Source organism: Tyto alba, unplaced genomic scaffold (genome assembly GCF_018691265.1).
Source record: "Tyto alba isolate M040663 unplaced genomic scaffold, T.alba_DEE_v4.0 Super-Scaffold_9, whole genome shotgun sequence".
Lineage (NCBI taxonomy): Eukaryota > Metazoa > Chordata > Aves > Strigiformes > Tytonidae > Tyto > Tyto alba.
In genome coordinates, this window is record NW_024881330.1 from 39,708,932 (window position 1) to 39,734,073 (window position 25,142).

At 35.2% G+C, this 25,142-nt stretch overlaps 1 protein-coding gene across 11 annotated transcripts in view; it reads left to right on the forward strand.

Moving 5' to 3' along the window:
- The window catches only part of ASPH (aspartate beta-hydroxylase), a 117,494-nt gene that overhangs the window by 40,696 nt on the left and 51,656 nt on the right, over positions 1–25,142 (forward strand). For 7 of the 11 annotated variants that reach the window (XM_042786233.1, XM_042786231.1, XM_042786234.1 and 4 more), the window contains 11 exons: positions 1,675–1,764; positions 3,275–3,349; positions 3,859–4,020; positions 5,191–5,250; positions 6,841–6,891; positions 7,409–7,453; positions 8,222–8,257; positions 11,939–11,977; positions 13,387–13,431; positions 13,568–13,603; positions 15,061–15,111. In XM_042786233.1, coding sequence (XP_042642167.1) covers positions 1,675–1,764; positions 3,275–3,349; positions 3,859–4,020; positions 5,191–5,250; positions 6,841–6,891; positions 7,409–7,453; positions 8,222–8,257; positions 11,939–11,977; positions 13,387–13,431; positions 13,568–13,603; positions 15,061–15,111 — 690 coding nt within the window. Of the gene's footprint in view, positions 1–1,674; positions 1,765–3,274; positions 3,350–3,858; positions 4,021–5,190; positions 5,251–6,840; positions 6,892–7,408; positions 7,454–8,221; positions 8,258–11,938; positions 11,978–13,386; positions 13,432–13,567; positions 13,604–15,060; positions 15,112–20,038; positions 21,899–25,142 lie in introns of those variants that run through there. The other 4 variants (XM_042786240.1, XM_042786239.1, XM_042786232.1 and 1 more) reach the window with 4 other exon arrangements.

The window sequence follows — 25,142 nt, forward strand, 5'->3', positions numbered from 1 at the left end:
TGCTTTAATGACACAGAAGAAAACTGGTAAAAAATTCAAGAGTAAAGCTGGCTTTTTTCTTCTAGCTTCTGGTCTTGACTCCATAGTAGTGGACTCTTAGTTACACTACTTTTAGATACAGCCTAACTGCTTAACTTCATGTAATTTAAGTAATATAAAAAAGTGTAAGTAGAATTAATTCTGTTATTTCTGTTCCAATTACTTATATAAGCTAATGGAATAAATATGTTTTTCTCACAGTGCCTACAATTAATAAAATCTCTAGTTTACACAAGGTTGTTATGAGGTATACTAGTCCTAATTGTATTGAGATATGCTTGACTAGTAGAAACCTGATAATTATTAAAAAAAAAAAAAACAACAAAAAAACACAAACAAACTTTGATGGCTTGAAATATAGTACTTCTGTTGTTTCAATTAAAGTTACTAAAGATTGTTGTTACCAGTAGAGGACTGTTCATTATAGTGTAGCCTCTGCTTTCTTAAATATTGGTTTTCTGTTGACTTCTGTGCCTACAACTCTTGAGAAACTGGTTTGTTTTGGGCAGTGTGTGTGTTTGTTTAAGAAGGTAGTTTTATCCTAATTGATCTTGGAACTTAAATGTGAGCCTAGGGAAAATGATATAGGATTATAGGGGGATTCTGTTTGGAAGGGACTTGAGGAGATCTTATTCCAACATCCTGCTCAAAACAGGGTCATCTCAGAGGCACGACCGGGTTACGCTGGCCGTTACCCAGTGTGGTCTTTAAAACCTCCAAAGATGGGAACGCGCAACCTCTCCGTGCAGCCTTTTCCACTGGTTTGACTGACATGGCGGGGGGGGGTGTGTGTGTATAAGTTTTTCTTATATCCAGTCTGAACCTCTCTTGTTTAAGCCTTGCTTGAATACTTCGTAAAGGATAGTTGAGAGGAGGATTAGGCTAATATCAATACATTATTTCTTAAGGATGTGGTGTTTTAAGATGTGGTGTAATTTTTCAAGGCTATGAATTGTCTTACCATGGTATTGATCATAGCTGTTACCGGTTGCTTTCTTTTCATTGTGTTCTGATCCAGAAAGGCTCTGTGGTATAGACAGTAAGCATGTAGTGAAATAGTGGTGAAATTCCATCAGCCGTACTTCTTCTGTAATAATTTAGTTATCAAAAGAAACTGGTGATTGATATTACTTTATTTTAAGTAAACTACAGTTCTCATCAGATCTAAGATTTAACATACGAAGTTAAAATACCTCTTCTCATTGTGAGCAGCACGTTATAAAGTTCAAGTTGGTTCTGTATAAAACCTAAAAAAATCGATCACACAAAACACTTTTTGCCCAAAGAGAAAAACAGTGAGAAAAACCTGCTGCCGATTTTTCTCCTGGATACTGAATAGATGTTGAGAATAGCATAGTCATTTGTTTGGTCACTTTGAAATAAAGGCAAGTGCTTTAATTTCTGTCCCTTTTCGCCCCTCATTGTGTGTTTGTCTTCAAAACATTTGTTTACTCTCTGAATACACTTTAGTCTTTGTCTATATCACTGTATATCAGGACAGCCCTGTAATTGTGATCGCTAGAATACATTTTGGAGAGTTTAACATCAGTTAATTTAATTAAATCAAATTTATTAGTTTGTAATTGAATCAGATCAAAAAGAGCATAAAGTTAACTTTATAACTGAAAAATGCAGGCCTTAAAGAAAGATCTGTCCCAGCACAGCCAACATCACCAGAATCTGAGGAGACCATCCAGCCTGCTGAGAAGTCATATGTCGAATCAGGTAAGGCCTTTCGTAAAACATAGGTGAAACAAAAGACATGATGCTTTATTTGAATTATAATTCCGTTTCCTCAGCATGCAAACTCATTGTGCTATTTCTTTGGGTAGAAAAATAAATCTTTAATCACTTTTAGGTGTTGCTTATTCATTGTAGCTTATTAGGAATCACTGTTGATAGCGTTATATAAATCACTGATCATGAAAAGTTTACAACTGAAATGTATAGAAGGCACTCTTGCCAGCTTTCATGGTTACCACTGAAACCATATCACATCAGAATAACTTTCTGCTGATGTACAGTCGTGTTCTTTACACATATGCAACAGTGTACCCAGTCAGAATAACAGCAGATTCTCTGCCTTAAACAAAACCAACAGCAACAACAAAAAAGACAAAACAAACAACAACCAACTTTATAAGATCAATCAAATATTCACTTTTGTACTAATAGTATATCTTACATACAATAAATCCAGCTTCTAGTGTAGAAAAAAATAATTTAAATATTGTAAAAGTCCCATAAGTATTAGCAAAATTTATTAGGTTCAAGAGGAATTAAAGAAGAAATATTTTTACATGTCAGACTTCAGATACGTCATTTGCATTTTAGTGTTATTTAGTGTACATATTTTTTCCTGTTCTTTGAAGAGGCTCATCCTACTTGATGTTTATGTGAACCAAACACAGTAACTCACAAATGTGGGGCATATGGTCAATAAAATGGGATATAGAACTTGTTTTAAACTACTTTTCTGAAGTTACCATTTATAAAAAATGTCAAGATGTTATTTCCTTTTTTTTTTTTTTTCCCCATGACTGGTAACATTTTGCATCTTTATTTGAAAAATGCATCTGTGATTTGATTTTGTGCTGTTGAGTTTCACAATGTTAATTTCAGGATGTTTATATGAAGGCAACACTTCATACAAATCCCTGTTGTGTCCTGGGCTGGTGTGTTATATGGCAATCACTTGTCCCTGAAATCGGTTTGTGTTTTATTCTACTATGAATTTCTGGGAGAAGACCTGGATACTGTAATTTTAGCTTGTATTTTCCCTGTTTATAAAGCCAACAAATCTCCACTTCTGCAAGTGACATTTTGTTGTCAAATGTGACATGCTAGTGCTTCTGCTTAAATTGTAGGAAAATGGATGAGAGTGTTAGTAAAATAATTACTTGGAAGAGAATTCCTGGTTTGAGTAGATATCTGAATTTAATATTACTTCCATTGAGAAAAAAAATAGATGCAGAAAATCCAGTGTAGATAAATTCTTCCAGTTCATCTTCAGAATGAATCTGATGTGACTGATATCACAAGACTTTCCATATTGGAGAATAAGCAAAGTGAAATTGTTTCTCTCATTGCATGAGTTGGAGAGGTTCACCAAGTCAAGCTCTACAGAACGTTACGGAATGGACTAAGAACTTTATGGAGGCTCCTAAAGCCTGCAAGCCTTGAGCTAATGTTTAGACTTTGCACTTACCTTCACTGCAATTTATAATCCTTTTAGAGCACAAGAATGCTGACATAGAATTGGAAGAGGAAATTCAGTCTGTTCTTCGTGAAGCTCTCCATTCCCAGCCTGGTAATGCATTAACACTTAGAAATCACTTAAGAGTTTATAAATACTGCCACAGGCTAGACAAATCTCAGAGTCTGGTTTTGATATGTTCTTAAAGTACTTTTGCCTGCACAAAACATTCTAATCAGCTAATTCGTCATTTTCAAGAAAATTCAGAAAATCCAGTCACCAAATCCCCAAAACGTGGCCTCTTCCCCAGAGGTGTTTGGCAACAGTAGCTCAAATCAGTCAACTGACAAACACTTCATCAAAGTACTGTGTAGAGTGCAAGAATGGGTAAACAGATGGCCTTTACTGTGCTTCTCTCCACGAGCAAAGGCGACACTGGCAAGTCAGTGCAGATACTTTGGGTTTATACTGCTGTAAGGTACAGGCAAGTCATCTGGTCCCTCTCCTCATCCCCTTTGGGGACTAATTGAAAAACATGAAGGGTGTGCTGAAGACTGAATATTTGTTGATAATAGAATTTATCAAAGAGTACGTATTCTCTAACAATCTGTATTATTAATTAGGAGAGAGACACGAAGATGTAGATGACAATATAGATGACCAGTGGCAAGTGAAGGAAGAAATACCTGGAGAAACTTTTGAAGCTCCTACAGCAGATGACTTGCTCAGAGAATTAGAGAATGAAATGTCAGAAGTATATGAGATACCAGACTCGGTTCAGAAAGGTATCCGAATGACTAAATGTATTTAAAATTAGTTTTTGCTAAAAATAAGAACAGACAAAAGAAAATAAGTCTTGGTAAAAATTTGATTCTTAAGTTCTACTTGCAATAGAGACTTAGTAAATGTCAACCACAGCAAGTATTGTTTAGCAGATAAATATTTTTTAAATCAAAATGGGATATTTTAATTCCATATGTTTTGGAATCCAGGTAACTATATATTATTGTTTACTTACTGCCATACTGGCTTTCAACCCAAAAAATTAATCCGTGCTCCAGCTGTGTGTATTTCCCCCAAGAGAGACTTCTATAATACCTGTATGAAGTCTGCTTCTTGACTTTGTATTAAACTACATTTTAAGAGTTTGTTACCACAGCCTTTTGTGGACAGCCTTATTTTCACTACTTACCCCTAATGTGGCTCTCCAAGACACTGTTATATATGAACTATAGTGTAAGTCCTGCTGAGAACATAACGTCATATAGAGGATGCTCATATCCTGCTGCCTTGGGGCATTGACAGGATGTTAAAAATTGTTTGTAATCAAAATATTAAAGCAGAATCATATGATCTAAAGCCAACCTAGGGAAAAATATTTCTGAATGCTTTTTATCTGCAGTACTGAAAATCTTACATCCATCTCAATATCTCTTTTTGAAAAGCTCATGTAATGGAAGCCATCTAAATGTTTTGATTGCTGGAAGTACACTGAGATTCTTTCTTCACAACCGAAGTAATTTTTTTCAGTCTGGATCTGTTAAACCTCCTTGTTTCTGTATCTCTTCATCCACAGTGCAAGTTAAAGTAGAGTAAATGAGATATTCAAATTCCAGTTACTTGAAATCTTTAACATTACTATTAAGGTGGCAAAGTGAATATGTTCCACTTTCTTTACATTTACACAGAGATTTCTATGGAGTGTGATCTTTTGTTGAGCAAATGTGCATATGAGTTTCTGTGCATATACATAATACTGAGAATGTGTATATTATGTAAAATCTATAATTTTATTATTTCAATCTATATCCCTATCTCACTGGCATTAGAATAACTTTGCTTAGAATTTCTGCTTAGAAATTTGACTGTTCTTACATAATATTCTGTTGTAGGGGTTTGGTATCGTGTATTGAATTAAAAGTTTTAATACATATAAATACATGTTTGTTTCTCAGATGCTGATCTTTTGGCAGATGATCTTGGAGTGATGGAGCCTGAATCATATGAAGCTCCAGGTATAATTTTGTTTTTCCAAAGTTGGTAAAATCGTACAAGAAAGCGAAATAGAAAAGCTTAGACTGCTTTGGTAACATATAATTTTTAAAGTGTTTTTTTTTTCTCCAAACAACTGTTCTTGATTGTCTTGGATATTTTTATTTTGTCTGGGATGACTGTAGCATATTTGCTATTGCAAATGGTTCTTAAAAAGAATGGATGATAGGTATGGAAACTTTGCTTTCATTTGTACAACAATTTTATTTTTACTTTTTTATGTGTTTCTGGCAGTTGTGTATGATTGATGTCTGAATAGATGAGATCTGTGGTTGTACAGTCTCAGAAAGTGAGAATGAGATTTATTGTTTATATTACTGTCTTATGGTCTACAATGTTGAGGTCCTTCTAGCCTATTATTCTTGGCATTAGTCAGAAATTTATGTCATCATATGGAACCTGTCACATTCAGAAGCACACAGTTTGTAACCTTCAGGACTGTTCCTCTATGGCAGATTATACTATAAGAGAGTGAGTCAGCACCAAGGACTCTTCATTCTGAACTATCCTTGGCACTGTCTTTCTGCACACCTTAATTCATCTTCAGAGCTTTCTGAAATTTGGCCTGGACTAATCCAATTAGCTCATAGTCATCTTCATACTGTGTTTGATACCACGTACAATGGTATTAACTCATCCTTCCCATTATGAAGAAACATTAGGTGGATATTACATTTTCCCTGCTATCTGATAAATATTTTCTTCTAGATGCTAAAATAATGCTTCTTTATAGTACAGGCAACCTCTTTCATTGACTTTAGACATTGATTTCTGTTTGGATTAGGCTTCTTATCTTTGGCTCAATGTCAGTTCTGGAATTTATAGTTTTGTTTGACACCAAGTATGACAGAAAAGTAATTTTATTTGTTTGATACAGCTAAAACTGCTTATTCCTATCTTTTTGGGAGATTCCTGCTTTCCAGTTACTGATTTAGAATCCCAGCTGCAACATTTCCAGAGTAAAAGAATCGTGACTTTACCTCCAGTACCGTGCGTTGTCAGATGTATCATACTATCATACTTAATAAGATCACAAAGAATTGTAGTCACAAAGGAAAATAATCCACGTATTTAAATATGGAGTGAAAAGAAGTTCATTGCTCTACATCTGTGGTACCAGAAGCCAATGTACATATTTATCAAGGTCTGATGTCTGACTCTTGTCATCTGTAGATCATCACCAGTGTTCCTCCTGGACATTAGTAAAGACGCTACTTTAGAACTTCAAGAAATAGGAAAGATTGCATTTTTTTAAAATTCATATTAGAAGATCTTAGATGAAAAATATTCATGGAGACTAATGGCTCTTGTGGATATTGTTTTCATACTGAGGGGATAACAGGACTGTAAGAAAGGGTGTCCCAACACCCTCCATTGGCTTGCTGTGTGTCAGCCTGCAAGTGTCTGTAAGGTTTTAATTTGTCAGTTTTCAACTAGGGAGCTACATTTAGTGATTGACAGATGCACTGTGGATGCAAGTTAAAATAATTGAGTATTAAAAACACCTTGTATTTTTAGTTAAAAAAAATTTTATGTTTAATTTACTGTTTCAGTTGAATATGATACGGATGTGGAAAAGACAGTAAGTGATCCAGAAGCTCCAGGTTTGTATATTTATACAAATTCAGATTATAATATAATCACCTATGTTTTTTTAACCATGTTTCAAAGTAGTGTGTCATTAATATTGACTATTTAATCACAGTTTTATTTTCAAATAGTTTTTTGGGTAGTTTCCAATAAGCCTGATCTTGCAGCTGTGTTACTGTTGCAGTTGTGAACACAACACTCCAGGAATCCAATCTACAAATACTTACTTAAATATCTTGTTCTGTTAGGAGTCTCCCAGTCTAATTAATGGATTGTCAAAGACCTACTTGTGTTCCTAATTTTAAGCATAAATACAAATATGCATGAATTTATTATATTGTGCTATTTACAGTGTAACTCCTAGATGTGTTTTACAATCCAGCTGTCACTTTCAAATCAAACACTGTAGTACTAACTCAGTATGTTTAGTTCTGTTATTCTTGAGCTAAATATGTGACCTTTTTAAATTCTCCTGTGCTACTTAGCTGTTGCATGAAAACTTGATTAAAATATTAAATATTTTTGATTAAGGTGACTATGAGCCTAAGCTAGAAGATGCTTTTGAACATTACACAGGTACAGTTCAAAGTCTTATTTCTTTTTATTGACGTTTCATTGAATTTTGGCCCCAAACCAAGACAAAAAAAAAAAACAAAAAAAAAACCAAAAAACAAAACATGGGAAATTATAGCATCAGTTCCTCAATAAGTTATTACATCCGTTTTTTAGTTTACATTCTGAAAAAATACAAAGACCTACATGAATACTGCTTTTCTGTAATGTCAGCCAAATGGGCAGAATAATATTTTGTGGGTTACATTTCCAGGAGAATGGATATTTGTATTTTAAATTGCATAGAAATGTTTCTATGGATAAAAAATAATTTGAATTTGCCAGAGATGTTGAAGTTAGTGTGATAAATTTCAGGAAAAAAAGTAGTAACCTTAAAATTTTTTTTTTTTAAAAGCAAGCAAGCAGTAACAAGTGAATTCCAAAATTCCACTGTAGACATTTGCTTTACATAGAAATGATTTACGAGTATTTCCATTCTGAATTGTGGGTAATTTGTAGATGACTTCATGAACTGTATAAAAAAAGCCTACTACTAGTGCTTTATCTTTTTTAAGACTATCTTGTGATGCTGAAAAATTACTCAATTCTTTTTACAGGATCTTTTAGAAATCTTCACCTTTGTTGAAATCTTAACAACTTTAATACCGTATAAAACACTATAGTTTTGAATATCTTTTTTGTCCTGAATAAACTTGACACTGTGTTATTTGTGTGTATTTATTGTCTTAAAATTCTGTGAATTTCATACTGATTTTTTTTTTCTTCAAACAGAAGATACAGTGTATGAGGATTATAATGAAGACCATGGTATGACAACTGCTGTATTTAGTGAAATGACAGTATCAAAGTCTTCCATTAATATGAAAGTGAAAATACTTTGTCTTTATTTTCCATGCTGCCACATTACTTTGCAAATTCTCAGTTAAGGTGTTGGGTATTTTTATGTTCAAATCCCATGTGTATGCAAACAATCAATTGGTCCTTAACACTGGATCAAGTGTAGAATAAGCGTGTAGGTTATATTCCCATATTGGTGCTCTTCGTCATACTTTGTGCTTAGGTGATGTAAGAACGTTGCAGACTTTGCACGCCTTTCTTATGAAGCCCTGGCTAAGTCAGCTGTGGTTCATTGCATCTGTATATCTCAGTGTTACCTTCTCATATTGTCTGTAACTACTGGTTCTTTAGAGATGACACAGTTATTAGTTTTATTTGGTTAATGATTTGTTAATGATTGGTGAGACCAAATAAAGAAGTAAACAAGAAGATGATTAGCGGCCGCAGTCTTGAAACAAAGGTATGTGGTTGTGATTCCTTCTGTGAGATCCTTCTGGGGGTTCCTGTACTTCAGAGAACTTAAGCATATCTTCAAAGCACTCTTGTTTGCTTTCCATCTTTTTGTAACCTGAGCAAAGGACAGCAATTCTTAACTTCTAGATGTTTGAGGCAGAAAACCTTGAGGTTCATTTTTTACCATCAGGAGAGAAACTCTAACATCCACCTTTGGGATAGAAGTCAAAATCCCATTGAAGGACTTTGAGTGGCCCAGAGATGTATTCATCCCTTAATCCATGTCTTTCTCAGTCTGCAGAAAATAATTATTTGCCTCTGCTACAATTCCCTTGAGAAAATGTGTTGGCATCAATAGGACAAAAAAGCAAGAGAGACCTGGCTTTTTCCCTAGGTTTATTGTGTGCTTTCCTTTCCGGGAGATACTTAAGTTTACAATCAGTTCCTAGTCAAGAATCACTTGTCTTCCTTCTCGCACCTAGATATGAAGAAGTGCAACTTTTACTCTTTACTTTTCATGCCTCTTCATATGTATTGGTGACATGAACAGAGAAACCCTTCCACTGTCCCTGTTCTTGGGAAGAGTCGTGCTTTTGGACTGAGGTGATCATGGAGGTTCCCAAAGTAATTTGCATCAGTTTTTCATGGAGTCAGTTCCAAAACCATTTCATACTTTGCAGTCTCTTCTGGTGCTCCTGCACAACAACACTGAATCACTCTATTTTGTAATTCAGGTGCTTCAGCAAGTAGTGGTTTCCTGTGTGATTGCTAATGTGTGCTGCAATAAGAGTTTTAAATAGTATCAGATAAATCAGATTTAGGTTTTTTCTACTCTTTCGTTACTATTAAAATCCTCTGATTAGGCTGAGGAGAATAGGAAGTTCTATGCTTTTTCTCAAAATGAAATTCCAAGGTAGGAGATGATTGTCAAAAAAATATTATTCTTGGCTGCTAAATTGCCAGACTTTTTTACGCAGCGAAATATGTCTGCAGTTCAATGACAATAATCCATGACAAACTGCTTTTCCTTTGATAAAAGTTCACCTTTTCATGGCAGAATTTTGTCTTGCTTTCAAGTTCTTCCTTCAAGACATTCTGCATGTGAGAGAAAGCACAATGCTTCCTTCATACTTTTTAGAGGAATTTCATTTGAGAGCTCCAGCCTGGAGCAGTGTAGAGGAAAAAGACCAATCAGGTGAAGCACTAAGTGTTCTTGGCATTTGCAAAATTTGATTGATTTTTTTTTTTTTTTCCTTTTTTCTTTCACCTTCCCACCATCTTGAAAGCTACATGAAGTTACAAAGATATTTGGAATGTCACTGTTTGTTCCAAGGGCAGACCTGTGTGTAGGCACCCTTATTTCTAGGCACTCATTGGTGTCTCAGAAATAACCTGAGAAAATAATCAGAAATTGCTTTTAGAAACCCTAGAAGAAATGAGGCACACCACTGGGGAAGACAGTCTAATCACAGTCAGTCCTATAATTTCATCTTGTGTAGTCAGTCCTTTAAGGTTTGAGCAGACCAGCCAACCATGGATGTCTGAAGATATGCTGAAGGATGTGAGGCCATCTTTCTGTAACACCCCATTTTTCCCTCTGAGTTTATCCAGCTTAAGGACATGGGAGTTGTAGTTGTTGGTGCGTGTGTCCTAGCTAGACACCATTTTAGCAGTCGTAGTGCCTAGTTTTCATCCCTGTTATCTCCTGGCCCATCTTTCTTGTATCTTTTGACATGCTTTTGGTTGGATTGAAAATGAAACAGGTTTGCTCTTTTTCTGGAGAAGACATTTAAGCACCTGTTTTCTAAAGTCAAAGAAGGGGTAGAGGCCATCACGGAGATACATTTCTCTCAATTGTAAACCTTGTAGTTTTGACATTAGCTTCAAAACTGCAGTTCACATCCACAAGAAGATTCACTTCAAAGCTTCAGGTGCACATGTCTGTGAAATCAGCAGAAGTATAAGATTCTCTATTCTAGAGTCAATGTATCTTCTCCATCTCTATCAGATGTGTTTCCACTCTTCTGGCACACCCTCAGATGTAATATTTTCTCCAATCCTGATGCTTTCTAGAATTCTCAGAAACCTGAGATGGCAGTGCCAAGATGATTGTTGGCCAGAGCAGTTCAGTTTATTTTCTGAGTATTGCTTTGTATGACTTGGTTCTTAATTCAGATCAGTGACCAGCTCTAATAGGATTGCAGTTCTTGTGATCACTTCTACCCTGAATGATGTTGGGAGAAGCTGAAGGCCTGTGGTAGGCTGCACTCACTTTATGTGTTTACAGTATTGAAAGGAACCATTTCTTCATACCTTCTGCAGTTACTGCTAATGCTAGAAATTCTTCAATTGAAATGTGTATGTGCCCACAACGAAGTACGTGATTGGATTGGTCATGTAACTTGGAATACAGGAACTCAGTTATTGTACACAGCTTTCAGTAGTTTTAGGAATAGGTTTATACGGTTTGTAGCAATGAAACTTGAGAAAGAAAGTTTGAGACCTATTATTAGAAATGAAAAGTTGTGGGCTTTTTTTTAAGATACACTATAAGAAACTTTTTTTTTAAAAAAGCGATGGAGTGGGGAGCCAAGTGACTATCAGTGCCTTTTAAGATAATAGTAGGAAGATTTTAATTTTTTAAAAATCTTATGTAAATAGCCTTTTTCAGTTGAGGGCTAGTACCTATTAAGATAATGAAAAGATACAAAACACTGGATGAATATTGAACTTTAGTTCTAAAATTCACAATTAATGTATATTGAAAATTCAGACAATTAACGGATAGCATTTTGTCTATTTTCAGGTATTACCTAGAGTAGTGAATATTCTTAACCTATTCTTCTTCAGAGTTACAATAATTAACCTAGTTCTTTACTCAAAGATTAGGAATGTAGGTGAATTATAACAGTTGTACAGAATGATAGCTTTATTGTTGTTGTCGTTTTCAGTATTTCATCTGTGTAGATAGAAATGCTTGAAATTTCAGCATTACCTTCACATTTTGGTGTTCATTTTATGTCTAGAATTTCTAATAAAAGCTCCAGTAAAGGTTCATTCAGGCCCCAAAACTGGAGGAACTCTCTGAGAGTTTTGCATTTATCAGTAAAGAAATGAACTGGATGCTTAACAACCGAACTTTTAGGATACTTCGTGCATATCAGCCACCCAGGAACTTTATTTTTTCTTTCCTTTCAGAACCAAAACAGGAAAAGCAGACTGAGGCTGAAGATACAGGTATATGCATATATGTGTGTGTGTATATATATATCTGTACATGTATGTGTGTGAATAGGGTGTTTGTACACTGCCACATGCATCACCCCATGTGTGGGTGATATGTTGACTTATATGGAGCATATTAGAAAAATCTTTGTTTCATATGTAATTCAATTAGAAATACCTCTGAAATAAATGTTATTTGGAATATAAATTATTTTCAAAATCAGATAAATATTTTAGTAAAGTTAGCGTGAAAATCATTAACTTAATCTTGCTACTTATATATATTGAGATATGTAATATGTGTGATCTTCAATCACAATATATTGCCAGTTTTGGCAAAGTTTAGTTACAGTCTGTGTAGTTATAAAGTTAGGTTTTTGACTGAACTGAGGCACATTCTTTTAATAATACTGTCCTCAAGGATTCATCTTTAAAGTCTCAAGTAACAGAAGGTGGTGCATGTGAGGCTTGTTGTGGACATTTGGAAGACAGTAGGTTAGCATAGACACTCAGCCTGCTGCCTGCTGTGAGCCTTGCTCGTAACCTGTAACCAGTCCTTAAGATCATTCAAAATTTACACACTGTCAATACTGGATCTGTTTTAATGCATACTTTTTGCTAGTGCCTTTATCTAACTAGCAGAAGCAGGTAAAATATTATTTGTCTGTAGTCTTCTCTCTGGGTCTTGTATACTTTTGTTGTCTTGGACTACCAGCTTTTTTGAGAGTCAATTCAGCTGATTGAAAAAGACACAATTGTTCAGTTTAGAATGAAATCAAGAAATTCTCTAGTGTAAATAAATTTGTAACTATCTGTTTTGTCACCTTTGTGATCATACGCTTAAGAGGACAGTCAAATGAGTTAAAAGGTGCCACATTGAAAGAATATAAAAATAATAATAATAATTTATTTCTCTGTGGAATCCATATTTTAAGTTCAACTTGCTCATTGTCCTCAGGAAGGAAAGTATGACCCACCAATGAATTTCACGTTTATCCAAATGAAAAGACTTCCAAAGTTCATAGGGGTTTTGGGTTGTTTTTTAATCTGTCTAGCGGATGGAGTTGATGCTGCAAAAGGCGAAAGTGGGAGTACTGATTATACTTAGAAAGACTAAGGACTGTTTTTAAAATTTCAGTTTTTAAAGTTACCGTGTCTTAATCCAAACAATATTTGTTCAGAAGGTGCAGTTTTGAAATATTTAACTAATGAATACAGCAGTTCTTTAGTGAAACAGGAAAGAAAATTTAAGAAATAATTTCTTTTTTTCCCCTCAAATTCATCAAAGTTCCTGTTTGTTTATAGCAATTTACTGTTCACCGTTAAACATGCTGTGCTAGCTGTGTTCTTCTGTGTTGTGTGTAAGTTTCATCAGTTGAGGGCTTCAGATCCTTATTGCTCTGAATTGAATGTTTTCTTAGCTGGTGAAGAGCTTCTGGAGGAGGTGAATGAAGCCGTGGAGCCAGGTATGTATTTTGTAGTTGTGATCTTAAATTTTTTTGATTAAATGTATGCATTTTGAAATCTGATGTTAAAAAACCCCAACAAATAAAAACAACTGTTCATTATATATTTTTTTTCTTTTTATTCTTTCTCTTATAGATGAAATTATTGAATATATTGATAAAGAGCTGCCAGGTATGAGTTTTTATAGTTTGTGAAAGAAAGCATTTTTTTCTTCCATTTAAATTTGTTGATATAATTAAAAAAACAAAAATCAAAGCAGAGAAATGTGCTATATAGAATCATAGAACGGTTTGGGTTTAAAGATCATCTGGTCCAACTCCCCTGCCATGGGCAGGGACATCTTTCACTAGATTACGTTGGTCAAAGTCCCATCGAACCTGACTTTGAGCGCTTCCAATGATGGGGCATCTAGAACTGCTCTGGACAACCTGTTCCAGTGTGTCACCACCCTCATCGTAAAACATTGCTTCTTTGTGTCCAATCTAAATCTAACCTCTTTCACTTTAAAGCCATTGCCCCTTGTCCTGTCACTGCAGGCCTTGGTAAAAAGTCTCTCTTTGTCTTTCTTACATGCCCTCTTTATATACAGAAAGGCCGCAATAAGGTCTCCCTGAAGCCTTGTCTTATCCAGGCTAAACAACCCCAACTCTCTCAGCCTGTCTTCACAGGAGAGGTGCTCCAACCCTCTGATCAATTTTGTGGGCCTCCTATGCACTTGCTCTTAGAGGTCCCTGTCTGTCTTACACTGTGGACCCCAGAGCTGGACTCGGCACTCCAGAGGGGCTCTCACAAGGGTGGAGCAGAGGGAATCCCCTCCCCTGACCTGCTGGCCACACTTCTCTTGGTGCAGCCAAGGATACAGTTGGCCTCCTGGGCTGCGAGCGCACAGTGCCGGCTCGTGTCCAGCTTTTCATCCACCAGGACCCCCAGGTCCTCCTCCGCAGGGCCGCTCTCCATCCCTTCGCCCCTCAGTCTGTACTGATACTGGAGGTTGCCCTGACCCAGGTGTAGAACCACACACTTGGCCTTGTTGAGCTTCATGCCATCTTACGAAGTACTCAGAGCTTCAATTTGAGGAATTACTATTAAAAAAGATTAAGTTGTAAATTTTTATTTGTTGTGCTGGTGTCAGGGAATTTTAAAGGACTACTGGGTCAAATTTAATTTGAAGTTCTGCTCTAAGAAGTTAAAAATACCCTTAAGCAAGATTTTGCCCAAACATTATGTTAATTCAGTCAGCTACAGCAAAGTGATCAAAGCGGTTTAGTCTGAACGCAGTGTGTAGGATTTGATGCTACATTTATTCAGGTTTTCCGTTTGGAAAATGTGTTCTAATTTCATTAAATGGGGAAACAAACATTATTGTTTCACACAAATAACAATTGTAACCAAAATCACTTTTGGGGGGTGTAATAACAATGGAAATCCTTAGAAAGAGGAGCTAAACTTTTGGACATGAAATAAATTCAGTACCTTTTTTCTACTCTTAAGTTAACCTAGTTGGTTGTTCTGCAGTTTAAGTCTTCCTTTTTGTTTGATACTAATTTGGTTGGGTGGCTGGTGGGGAATAAAAACAAAATTGTGAACATACCGTGTATAACTTTCAACACTTATTTTCTTTTTAACAGTAGAAAGTAAGCAGACAGAAGATGTTGTGACCACTGAACCAGAGGAATCAGGTTTGTATATTATCTTTTCAATGAGTTTGCTACTTTAAAGAAAAAAAAAAAAAAAAAAAAGAGAGAATTATACATATCACAGCATACTATACCACAGAAAACCCCCAACATTCATAACTTTTTCTGCAGCTTTTCTCTTTTAAGGACAAACATAACTGTCCTGTTGTATTCTTATCATCTTGGGGGGTTTAATGACAGTATTTTAGCAGCTTACAGAGCACTCTTCAGTTTAGAAGCTGAGAGTGCTCCCAGTTCAGAAAAAAAAAAAAAAAAAAGGCAATAAAAATAGCCATATTAGTCATGTGAAACTGCAGATTTCTTTGCTATCCTCTCTTTCCCACCAGCTAGACAGTAGTGCGTGCTCAGGAAAGAGTATATGTAAGAGAGAAAATAAAGTGGAATGTCTCTCCAGCTTTGAGCACTTTATGGGCTTCCCAAGTCGGAGAATCTGTTTCCCTCCCTTCAATTCTTATTGTCTGCAGCCAGCATCCTGGATATTATGAGTTTTTTTTTTTCTGGTTAGCCTGACTCCCTCCATGCATGAATAAGGAGCTTGTATGCAACCTTCAGTCTATTAGCAGTAATAGCATTTGGTGACGTGCGACATACGTAATTTAAACATACATAGGAAATTTAAAAGAACTGTATTTTTAAGTCAAATATTTCACAGTTACAGCTGGGAACATTGTAAGTGTGTAAATGTTTTCTAAATCCATACTGTAGTAGCATGTGAAGCTGCAGGAGATTTGTGCTTCAGATGATACAGTTTCAGAATTTTTACAGATCGTTCTTGAAACTGTGCAATCCTGCAGTTTACTCATTGGTCTACTGAAGTATTAAACTTCTGACTGGAAAAATTCATCTGAGGAAAATGTACATCCCACTTCTGCAAAAGTAGTGTTACAGAGCAGTGTTGATAGGTCACTGTCTTGAGCATAAGGGAAAAAAAAATGCAGCTTTTTGTGAATATTTAGAGAACTGTCAAGTTTGAATTGTTTGTACAATTTTGACTTGCACAAATGCCTGTTCAATCTGAGAATTATTCAAATGATGATCTAGTAGGTAAGTTAAGATTATCTGTTTGGGTTTTCCCCCCGCCAAAAAAGAAGCTATAGCTACATGGAAAGCTTGCAAACAAATTACTTTGTGGAGAGGAGTGAAGGGATATCACTACTGTCATTTAAAGTTGCTTCCTGTTTTTGAAGCAATAGTTTTTATCTTTCACTGGATAAATGCTAGTGATAGTTACTGGGTTATACAGAAGCAGTTTTGATTTACAATTTCATTTTTAATGATTTCAGACAGAGCTGGATACTTTTGCTGTAAAGGGAAACATAAAATTTTAGCTCTCAAAATATGTGCATACATCCTTCTAGAGATCATGGGTGGGGCTACTGTGGCTTCTCTGTGTAGCAGTCACATCTATTGGAGTCCGACTCTGGCAAGTTCTTTGGAAGATCTGGAAACAGGACGATTTTGTCATGCCATCACATTTTTCTTGACATAACTGATTTTAAGAACAAGAGCGCTTCCAGGTCTTCCATCTGCTGCCTGACAGTAGTCAACAGAGTTTACCAAAACCATTTTTAGAGTATCTAAATGGCTTCTAAATTTGAAGATTGCATATTTTTACATTTCATATGCTTTTGGGAGTTCATTATTACAAGCTGCTAGCTTGTTCTTCATAACAAAGTAGCTGTGTTGAGTGAAACACTGAGCTGTATCACAGAAGTTGCAATCCAGGAGCCCTGAGAGCTGCATTTCTGTTTTGATCTGATTAGCCTGAGCACCTTTCTGGGTTAGTTAATCTTTGCAATATGGAGAATCTTGTAAGTGATGTGGTACCCAAGTAGTTCTGTGGGGCTTTGTTTTTCCTCACAGGAAAGGAAACTTGGTTTTGGTTCTTGGACATACCCAAAGCAGTCAGAGAAGTGAAAAAATACAGGCTTGCCCAGTATAGATCGGAGGCACGATTTAGTTCATGTTTTAATTTACGTGCTGAACCTTAACTGAGGTGATTTGAAATACTCTTACCGATACGTAACTGTTGTCTCTGAGTCCTTTCTAACCTGTTCATCAGAAGATCCACATGGTGTGTTGAAATGTTTGACGTCACAGGTGTTCATTAATAGGTGCCTTATCTAAAAATGTTTTATTTCAGAATGAGTATGAAATATTTTTAACCAAAGCTTGTAATCAGTGTAGGAACAAGCAGTAGTTATCTTTGACAGCATAAGCAAGAAGTTCAGCCAAGGTGTTCAGTTGATTTGTTGTGCTTTAAGCTGGAACCGTAGAACAAGAAAAGATGTTTTCTTTCAGAAAATATTGCTGCTTGAAGTTAAATTACAAAAAGGCCCTTACAGGACTATTGCAGAATTTAGTGGTAGATAATTCTACTGCACAGTGTCAGTTGTATTGGTATGAGGATATTGAGATCATCTCTTGACTAACTTAGACTAATTTAAAGCTGAATTCAGAATCCGGGTATTGACTTGAAATCTTTTGGTCTTGTGGACTATATTTCTATCGCTTTTTGTGCTGTAATTAATGTCGCAGTCTTGCAGCAGTAAATGAATTTCCTACCTTCACTAAAAAAAAAAAAATTATCTTATGTGCATTGTACAGTTGTTGGCTGGTTTTCCAAATATTGTTTAGAATCATAGAATCACTTGGGTTGGAAAATACCTTTAAGGTCATCCAGTCCGTCAATAAAACTAACACTGCCAAGTCCACCACTAAAATAGATCCCTAAGTGCCACATCTATGTGTCTTTAAATACCTCCAGGGACGGGGACTCAACCGCTTCTCCGGGCAGCCTGTTCCAAATCTTGGTAACCCTTTCGGTGAAGAAATTTTTCCTAATATCCAATCTGAACCTCCCCTGGTGCAACTTGAGGCCATTTCCCCTCATCCTATTGCTTGTTAGAAGGGTTTGTTAGCTATATCCTGATATATCTTGTGGAAAGAGATAATAATAGCAGTGCTGGAAGGAGCGAATAGTTTTTCCCCTCACGGGAGGAAAAAGTGAGAAAATCAATCAAAACCTATTTATTGAGTTATTAAAGACACAGGTAACTATTAGAAGTGGTTCCATCTATGTGGTTCTTCCTTTAGGAAGTAGAAAATGAAAATAAATTGATCAGCAGAAAATCTGCAACAGTGTACCAACACACTCAAGAATCTTTAGTAATTTGTGTACTTCTGTGGGAACCACTTTGAAGGCAGAAGAACTGTTGCTTATCAGTTTTTGTATAAAGCTTGATGTGTCAGCACCTGAAGTAGAGTTCAGGTAGCATCTCTGAAAATTGAGAAACGGGAAATAGGTAAACTACTGACCAGGAATAAACATTTTATTTTTATTGAATTACTATTTTTTCTTAATATTAAGTATCTTTACTTGCCTTTTTTGGATGTGAAAAATTCAGTCTGAAGGCAACGTTATTCTCACATTTTCCTCTTAAAATAGGAAATTAATATTTACCAGGGTGTTTTCTGTTTTGGTTTGTTTTTTTGTTTGTTTGTTTTATTTTATTTGGGATAGAGGATTCGGTATGGGAGTTTTTTGTTGCTGGAAGTATGTTCTTTGTTCATGTGATCTCATTTCAGCAGGTATTCAAAGCTAGTATTTCCTGTTATTTCAGCAATAATAGTATTAAAGGTCATTGTACTAGAGACAGTCAAGAACTCTCTTATGAATGTAGAACACTTAAATACTCATATGCACTCTTCACATATATAAAAGATCAGTCTATGTAATAAACATAACTTCAGGTAGTGTAAAAGATATTCGTTAATGTCACTACAGAATCCTTACTCTCAGGTAGTATAAATTCATGCAACTTAATTTACAGCATGGTGGCATCAGTTTGTATCAGGTTAGGAGCAGTAGTTTGATTTTTATGTGAAACATAGGAATTTACTTGTTTTGGAAAGACAACAGGAGATTGTTCAGAGGATTTATTTAGTTGTGAGGAACATTCTTACATCACCAGTGAAGAGATCAGGTGTGGAATTTGAATATGCTGGAGTGCAAGTCAAGCTTTTTGCTGCCTTCAGGGCATATTACAAAAAAAAAAATAGCAGTAGGCAACTCCATCTTTAGGTGTCTGTACGTACTGTTTTCCAGTTCTCCAAGTTTACTTTCTAAAATTATTACCCATATTACTTTCCAGCAGTAAGGTATTTTAACTGCAATTATAGTCTTTGTTTTTGTAAACTAATGAACTTGAGTGGTATGATAGGCCAGCCTGAAATATTACTGATTTAGGATTTTTGACTAATCCTGTTTTACACTGGCATGTAAACTGCAGTGGTTGTGATTAAGTGGTACTTCTTGGAGACATATTTTGAGGGAGTCATTACTGGGTTTTGGCATACCTTTACTCTCTATATTTGGATTTTGATCCTTCTTGTATATGTTCAGATTTAAAATATCTAAGGATTGTTTCCCCCTCGCTCCCCTTTCATCTTGTATCCTTGACATTTTTATAACCCTGCATTTATTTTACCAACTGCTGAAATCTCTTATGTGTAGAGAAGTATCCACTTTACAACTTCGACCCTTCCCGATTCCCTGGCTCCTCTTTTCCAATTGTATGTGTCCTTGACTTTTTTTTTTTTTCCAATAAAAAAATGTTTTAATGTATTTGTGACATGGCCTAGATTTCCTTTACAAGGTAAATGAAGTGCCATATGCTGAGAAAAAAATTGCTGCTTAAATAAATATTTAAAAGTTTACATTTCCCACCTTATACAGCAACTTTGTGTATATTCATTATAATAGCTCCTAGAAATTATACCTTTCTCAAATTAACTAGTGTGATACAAAGTTGCATTTTTTAGCATTTAAGATTTTTTTTTTGTTTTCTTTTAGAGTAAGTTGTGTTTTGGTTGGTCCTTTAATATAGATTTCCCCTTATTTTTTCAGATACTTAGAGCTTCAAAAGAAAAGTCCCTACATCAGGAGGACCAGCCCTAACCATACGCTACAAAAGGGGAGCAGATGCTTGTAATAGATCTTATGATGTAATTACCAAGCAGTTCAGGGTTTGGGAAACGAACACTAAGATATTGTAAATGGGTTGTAGCCAACTGTCACTTTAGTAAGCTTTTTTAACATTTGGATGTTTAATTTACATTCCTGTCTGATTTTTTTTTTCTCTTGGTCAAGTTTAGTGAATTCATTCTTTTTCTTCTGTGTTTGTGAGAGAGTTGCAACTTTGAGCTGCATTTCATATGTGCTGTTCAAGCAATTGTTAATATTCTATTTATAACGTAGCAGCAAGTACATTTTTTCAGATTTTAATATATATCTTTTGTTGTGGATTCATACAGTATGTACAGAGCAGTTTGGTCAAACGAAACATATAATATTATGAATTTTTAAATGTTTTATAACTGCTGATATAGCATACAGCCTAACAGCGTTTTACTGAAAACACTAATCAGGCGCACACTATGCTGTGAAGTTTGACTTGTATGTCTTTGCACTGATGTTATGTCAACAGTTACACTACATGAATTTCAGGTGATTTTTAAAATAGTCTAACAAAATACAAAATGTGTGTGTTGAATTCATACTTGTAAAAGGGCAGATTACTGAATTACTTTTTTCAGAAACCCTTTATGTGTGAATTAGAACTCTTTATTTATGCACATTTGATTTTTGAAAGCAAAAATGTCTAGAAACTACACAATAACCTGGCACAGAGTCAATGTAGATTGCAACAAAGTTGAGTTGCCGGAATCAGGTAGAGTTCGGTAAAATTCTGCTGGTTTGCCTACCAAAATAATAAACTCAAAGCTGCATTTAGTAGGCTTTATATTCAGTGAATTATTTAAAAAGTCAAATTTGCGTAAATACTTGACTTGTTAATTTTAATTTAAAAAATAAGCTTTGGAAATTCAACCTTAAGAAAAACAGGATATCAAAATTTAAGGCCTACAATCATAAACGCTCTTGTAAATGGTACGTCTGAAATGCAGACTTCAGATGATCTAGAATTTTAATGTAACAGGTGTACTTTTTACCTGTTCTGTGCTGCTGTTCCACAATTATGAAGACATATTTTATTCTTTGGCATTTTGCATGTGTTCCTTTTTGGCTCAGGAATAATTTCTGTGATTTTTGGAAATTGCTAAGCCTGATATGGGAGCTTAGAGAAGTAAAATAAGATAAATTCTTAAGAAGAAAAACCAATTTGGTAATCCTAACAGTGGTTACCTTATGACAGGGAGATTTTAAATTTCTGTAACACTGATTTGAAGTCAGATTTTTTAGTTGCTTACATTTATAGTGAAAAGGGCATCATATACGCCTGCCTTTTTTTGTTTGGGATTTCAGTACAACTCCATGTGAGTGAATGTTACATCTGATCAACAAACACAGATGTCCCAAAGTGATTTCTTTAGACTTTTCAGAAAAGCAATAATACTCTTAGACTGTGATGCGGTTTGGGATGGGATATGCTAGTAAAATTACCTGTGATTGTGAATTGCGGAGCAATAATTTTTACAAAGCCATATTTTGTGAGGAAGCTTGGGAATAATTTTAGAATGGTGAATGGAGAACTTTTTATATAACAGTGGCAGCCTATTCCTAGAATTGTGGGACTGTGAGAGTGTATTACGCTGTGATCAAATTTTAAGTATTTTGTACCTGGGTATGTGATTTTATGTGCTTCATGTTTACAAAAATATGCCAAGCTGAGCAAGGTCAATCTGACTATTAAAAAAATGTATATTTAATCTGTTTTAATGTTTGGCTGCAATAAAACACAGAAGAATATCTTTGTCTCTGTAGTGTCGTTATTTTTTCCCAAATCCCATAGATAGTAACTATGCGGAAAAATATTTGCCTCGGCCACTAATTAGTGTTATTGTTTTTCAAAGTAATAATTTTGGTTGTTTAAAAATATATTTTAAAGTTTTAACAAGGAGGAATAAATATAGCAAGTAGAAATAATTTTTATTTCTGGATGTTGTTATGTGAAGGAAACAGGCATTACTCTAAGGACTGTGTCTTCTATAATTGTGTTGTGTTTCTTCTTTTAGAGTATTTGCTATTCTGTAAGCAGTTTGGCCTGAATTTTGCCCATGATACGTAATTTCTATTTGTAACTTGAAATGGATGAGATATTACTCTAACTAACGTGAATGTGTGGGGGAAGTATGATATTTACCTTTCACAGAGGAATATTGTAGGTTTTAGTCTGTAGTTTAAGTCAGAAATCTGGCAAGGTTGTTGTGTCTATGCAGTTCTCTGTTTGAGAACAAAAATCTTCCTTGACCTTTTCAGTTTTCAAACACCTTCATATTGTTATGATGAAATATTACTGAATAAAGAACTGTAGTTTAAGGAAGAGTCAAAAGATTACCTCTTCCTTCATATTTTCACATTCCTACATTGCTTCTTGATACGACTCAGTGAGTCTATGAAATCTTGGATTCAGTTGCTTTTTTGGAAATCTTGGGAAGAAGTACCAATAAGGAAAGCAAACTTTAAATAATAGTAGGACACTGAAGTTTTATTTTAACATTAAAAATTTACTACAATTTTAAGGGACTTCTTCACATTTTGAATAAATGAAAAAGCAACATATCATGACACTACTCTTTCTAAGAAGAAAAAGAATTGATAAGATTGGGTATAGAAAAATACTGAAAAATGTCACATTTTTACTGAATATTGTGTAATTTTATGTGTTTCAAAAATTATGTATATGTAAGTAACATATTATACATTTATAGTGTTGACTGGGATTCATTTGAAACCTACAAGATCCGAAACAAATTTTTACTTGTGATTTGGGTCATTGTCACATGCTTTCACAAATATTTAGACATATTGTAATGAGAAAAATAAATTTATTCTTTGTAGTAGAAACCTTCTTGGGAATACCTGCTGCATTCATTACATGCTGATAGCAGTCCTAGCCTGCAGAGATCAGTTAAAGTAGTTTTGCCTGTGATTTTGATCTAGATTTGTTTTGCTGGAAACAGGGAAATTGAGTAAAGGGTGAGAGTGGTTTGAAGAGCTAAGAAAATTTTTTTGTTTGAGCTGCTATTGGTTTAAGTTGATGACAGAATAATCTCAAGATTTACGATCATATCGCTGTCTTTGAGACAGGACATTTTTAAACCTTCATCAGAAATAGCATAATTAAAACCATCTGCAACCATCAAAGTAAGCTAGGGATTGGTGTGGAGGGAACAAAGCAATATGTGCTGGATATGCTGCTGAAGTGAACTCTTAAGTATGGTGAGGTCTGGGAGAAACAATATCAAGTTGCAATGAATTTCAAAAGTAGCTACCTAGAGGAAGCTGGAGTATTTAAAGACCATTGGGGAGCCTGTGGTGAACTCAGTGTCAGCTGATTTAGCAGAATACAGGTCGAAAAAAGTCTGAGAATTTTGAGTTTTGATCCTAGTGCATACATGGGTTTAGAGAACTGCACGTTGTATGTCGCATGAGCCTCAGTGATAAAGAAGTGTGAAGCTGGACGAGAAATGGAAGATAGGTGGCTGGCTTCAGAGTGATGAGCTCATACCTTGTTCTTCCTGTGAGGAAAACGGAGTTGCAGAAATAACCTGAGTGTTGAAGATGGATGGAAGGGGGTCACTGCGTGACCTAGAGGGAACTAGAGAGAAGAGGTTCTGTGAGATTATCGGTGTTGCTGATAAGGGAAAAGACACAGGGAGGACGGGTGGCTGAAAGGTATGCTGTATCATGGCTTGCTATCCTGTAAGGAGTTGTTCACGTGCTTTGAGTTGGTAAAGACAATAGAAATATGACTATATAAACTATTCTTTGTCTCATCTGGAGCTGCGTTATTGCTCTTTTCAAAATGTAGTATTTCTGATGACAGACAGATGGACATGACCATTTTATTTATTGTCTGATAGGTGCAAAAAAATAAAAACAAAAAAGCCAATATTTTAGGAAGTACTGAACAGCATTTTCATTAATATACTGTTATGGTAATAATGTTCCTTCTCCAAGTTATCCCGTAGCATATAACTGACTCTATAGATTTCTTTGTCATTTCTTTCAATTTAATTGACAATCTGGATTTTATGATGTAATTGAAGAGGTGAATGACTTTCAATGTGACCATATTTATTTAATTTACTATATCATAATCGAGTTACTACTCATTCTGCCTTGTGCTGAATATAAAAATCAGTCTGCATGTTCAGTAGTAGCAGTTGTCAGCTTGTAGTAAAGGGTGAAATTAGGATGTGAAATAGTTTGATTTCCTGTGTAAGCATAACCCAGTTTGTTCATGAAAAAAAAAAAAAAAAGTTTTTCAGCAATTTTACACGGTGTATTTTATTCACAGTATAATGATTCTGAGCAGTCAGTTTCCAAAACTGAAGATTGAGTATTCTGACAAGACGTCTGTGACTTAGGAATGAAAGAAAATGTTTTTTCTATAAGAATATCTCAGAATTAACCAGTGTATGTTAGAGAGAAAAGTAACTAACTAAAAAGGCAACTGCTCTTTTTAGTATGCTCTAGTAAGTTTAGTGGGAGGAAATATTGGAAGCTTATTGGGGCAAAACTGGAATCAGAATAATACTAGAATTATGAAGCAAGATGCTTTAAATGTTGGAGTGTAGGGCAGGATCAAAAGGTGGTTTAGAGAGGAGAAAAAGGAGAGGACAAGCCTGTCTCCCTATGTGCCGCCCTCACGATACACACATTCGTGTTTTAGGTACAGTATGTAGTCTGTCTTTTGCTAGAGACTATCTGGCGCCGAGTGAACATTTACCTGTTTTCAAAAAACCTGGGTTAAATTATTTTAAAAGTTGAAGTAAGACAAAAGCTTCCAAGTGCCCAAGTCACTTCTGAAAGTGGGAGCTAGGTTCCCCGTTGATTTTTCATATTTTTTACATTTTAATGAAACATATATTAAGCTAGTGTTCCCAAGAGTTTTTAATTAGTGAACAGGTTTTTTTCTTGCAGAACAGCTTGCATTTTGTAAGTGTGTATCACCAAAATCTACCAAATATCTACAAGGGAAAATGTA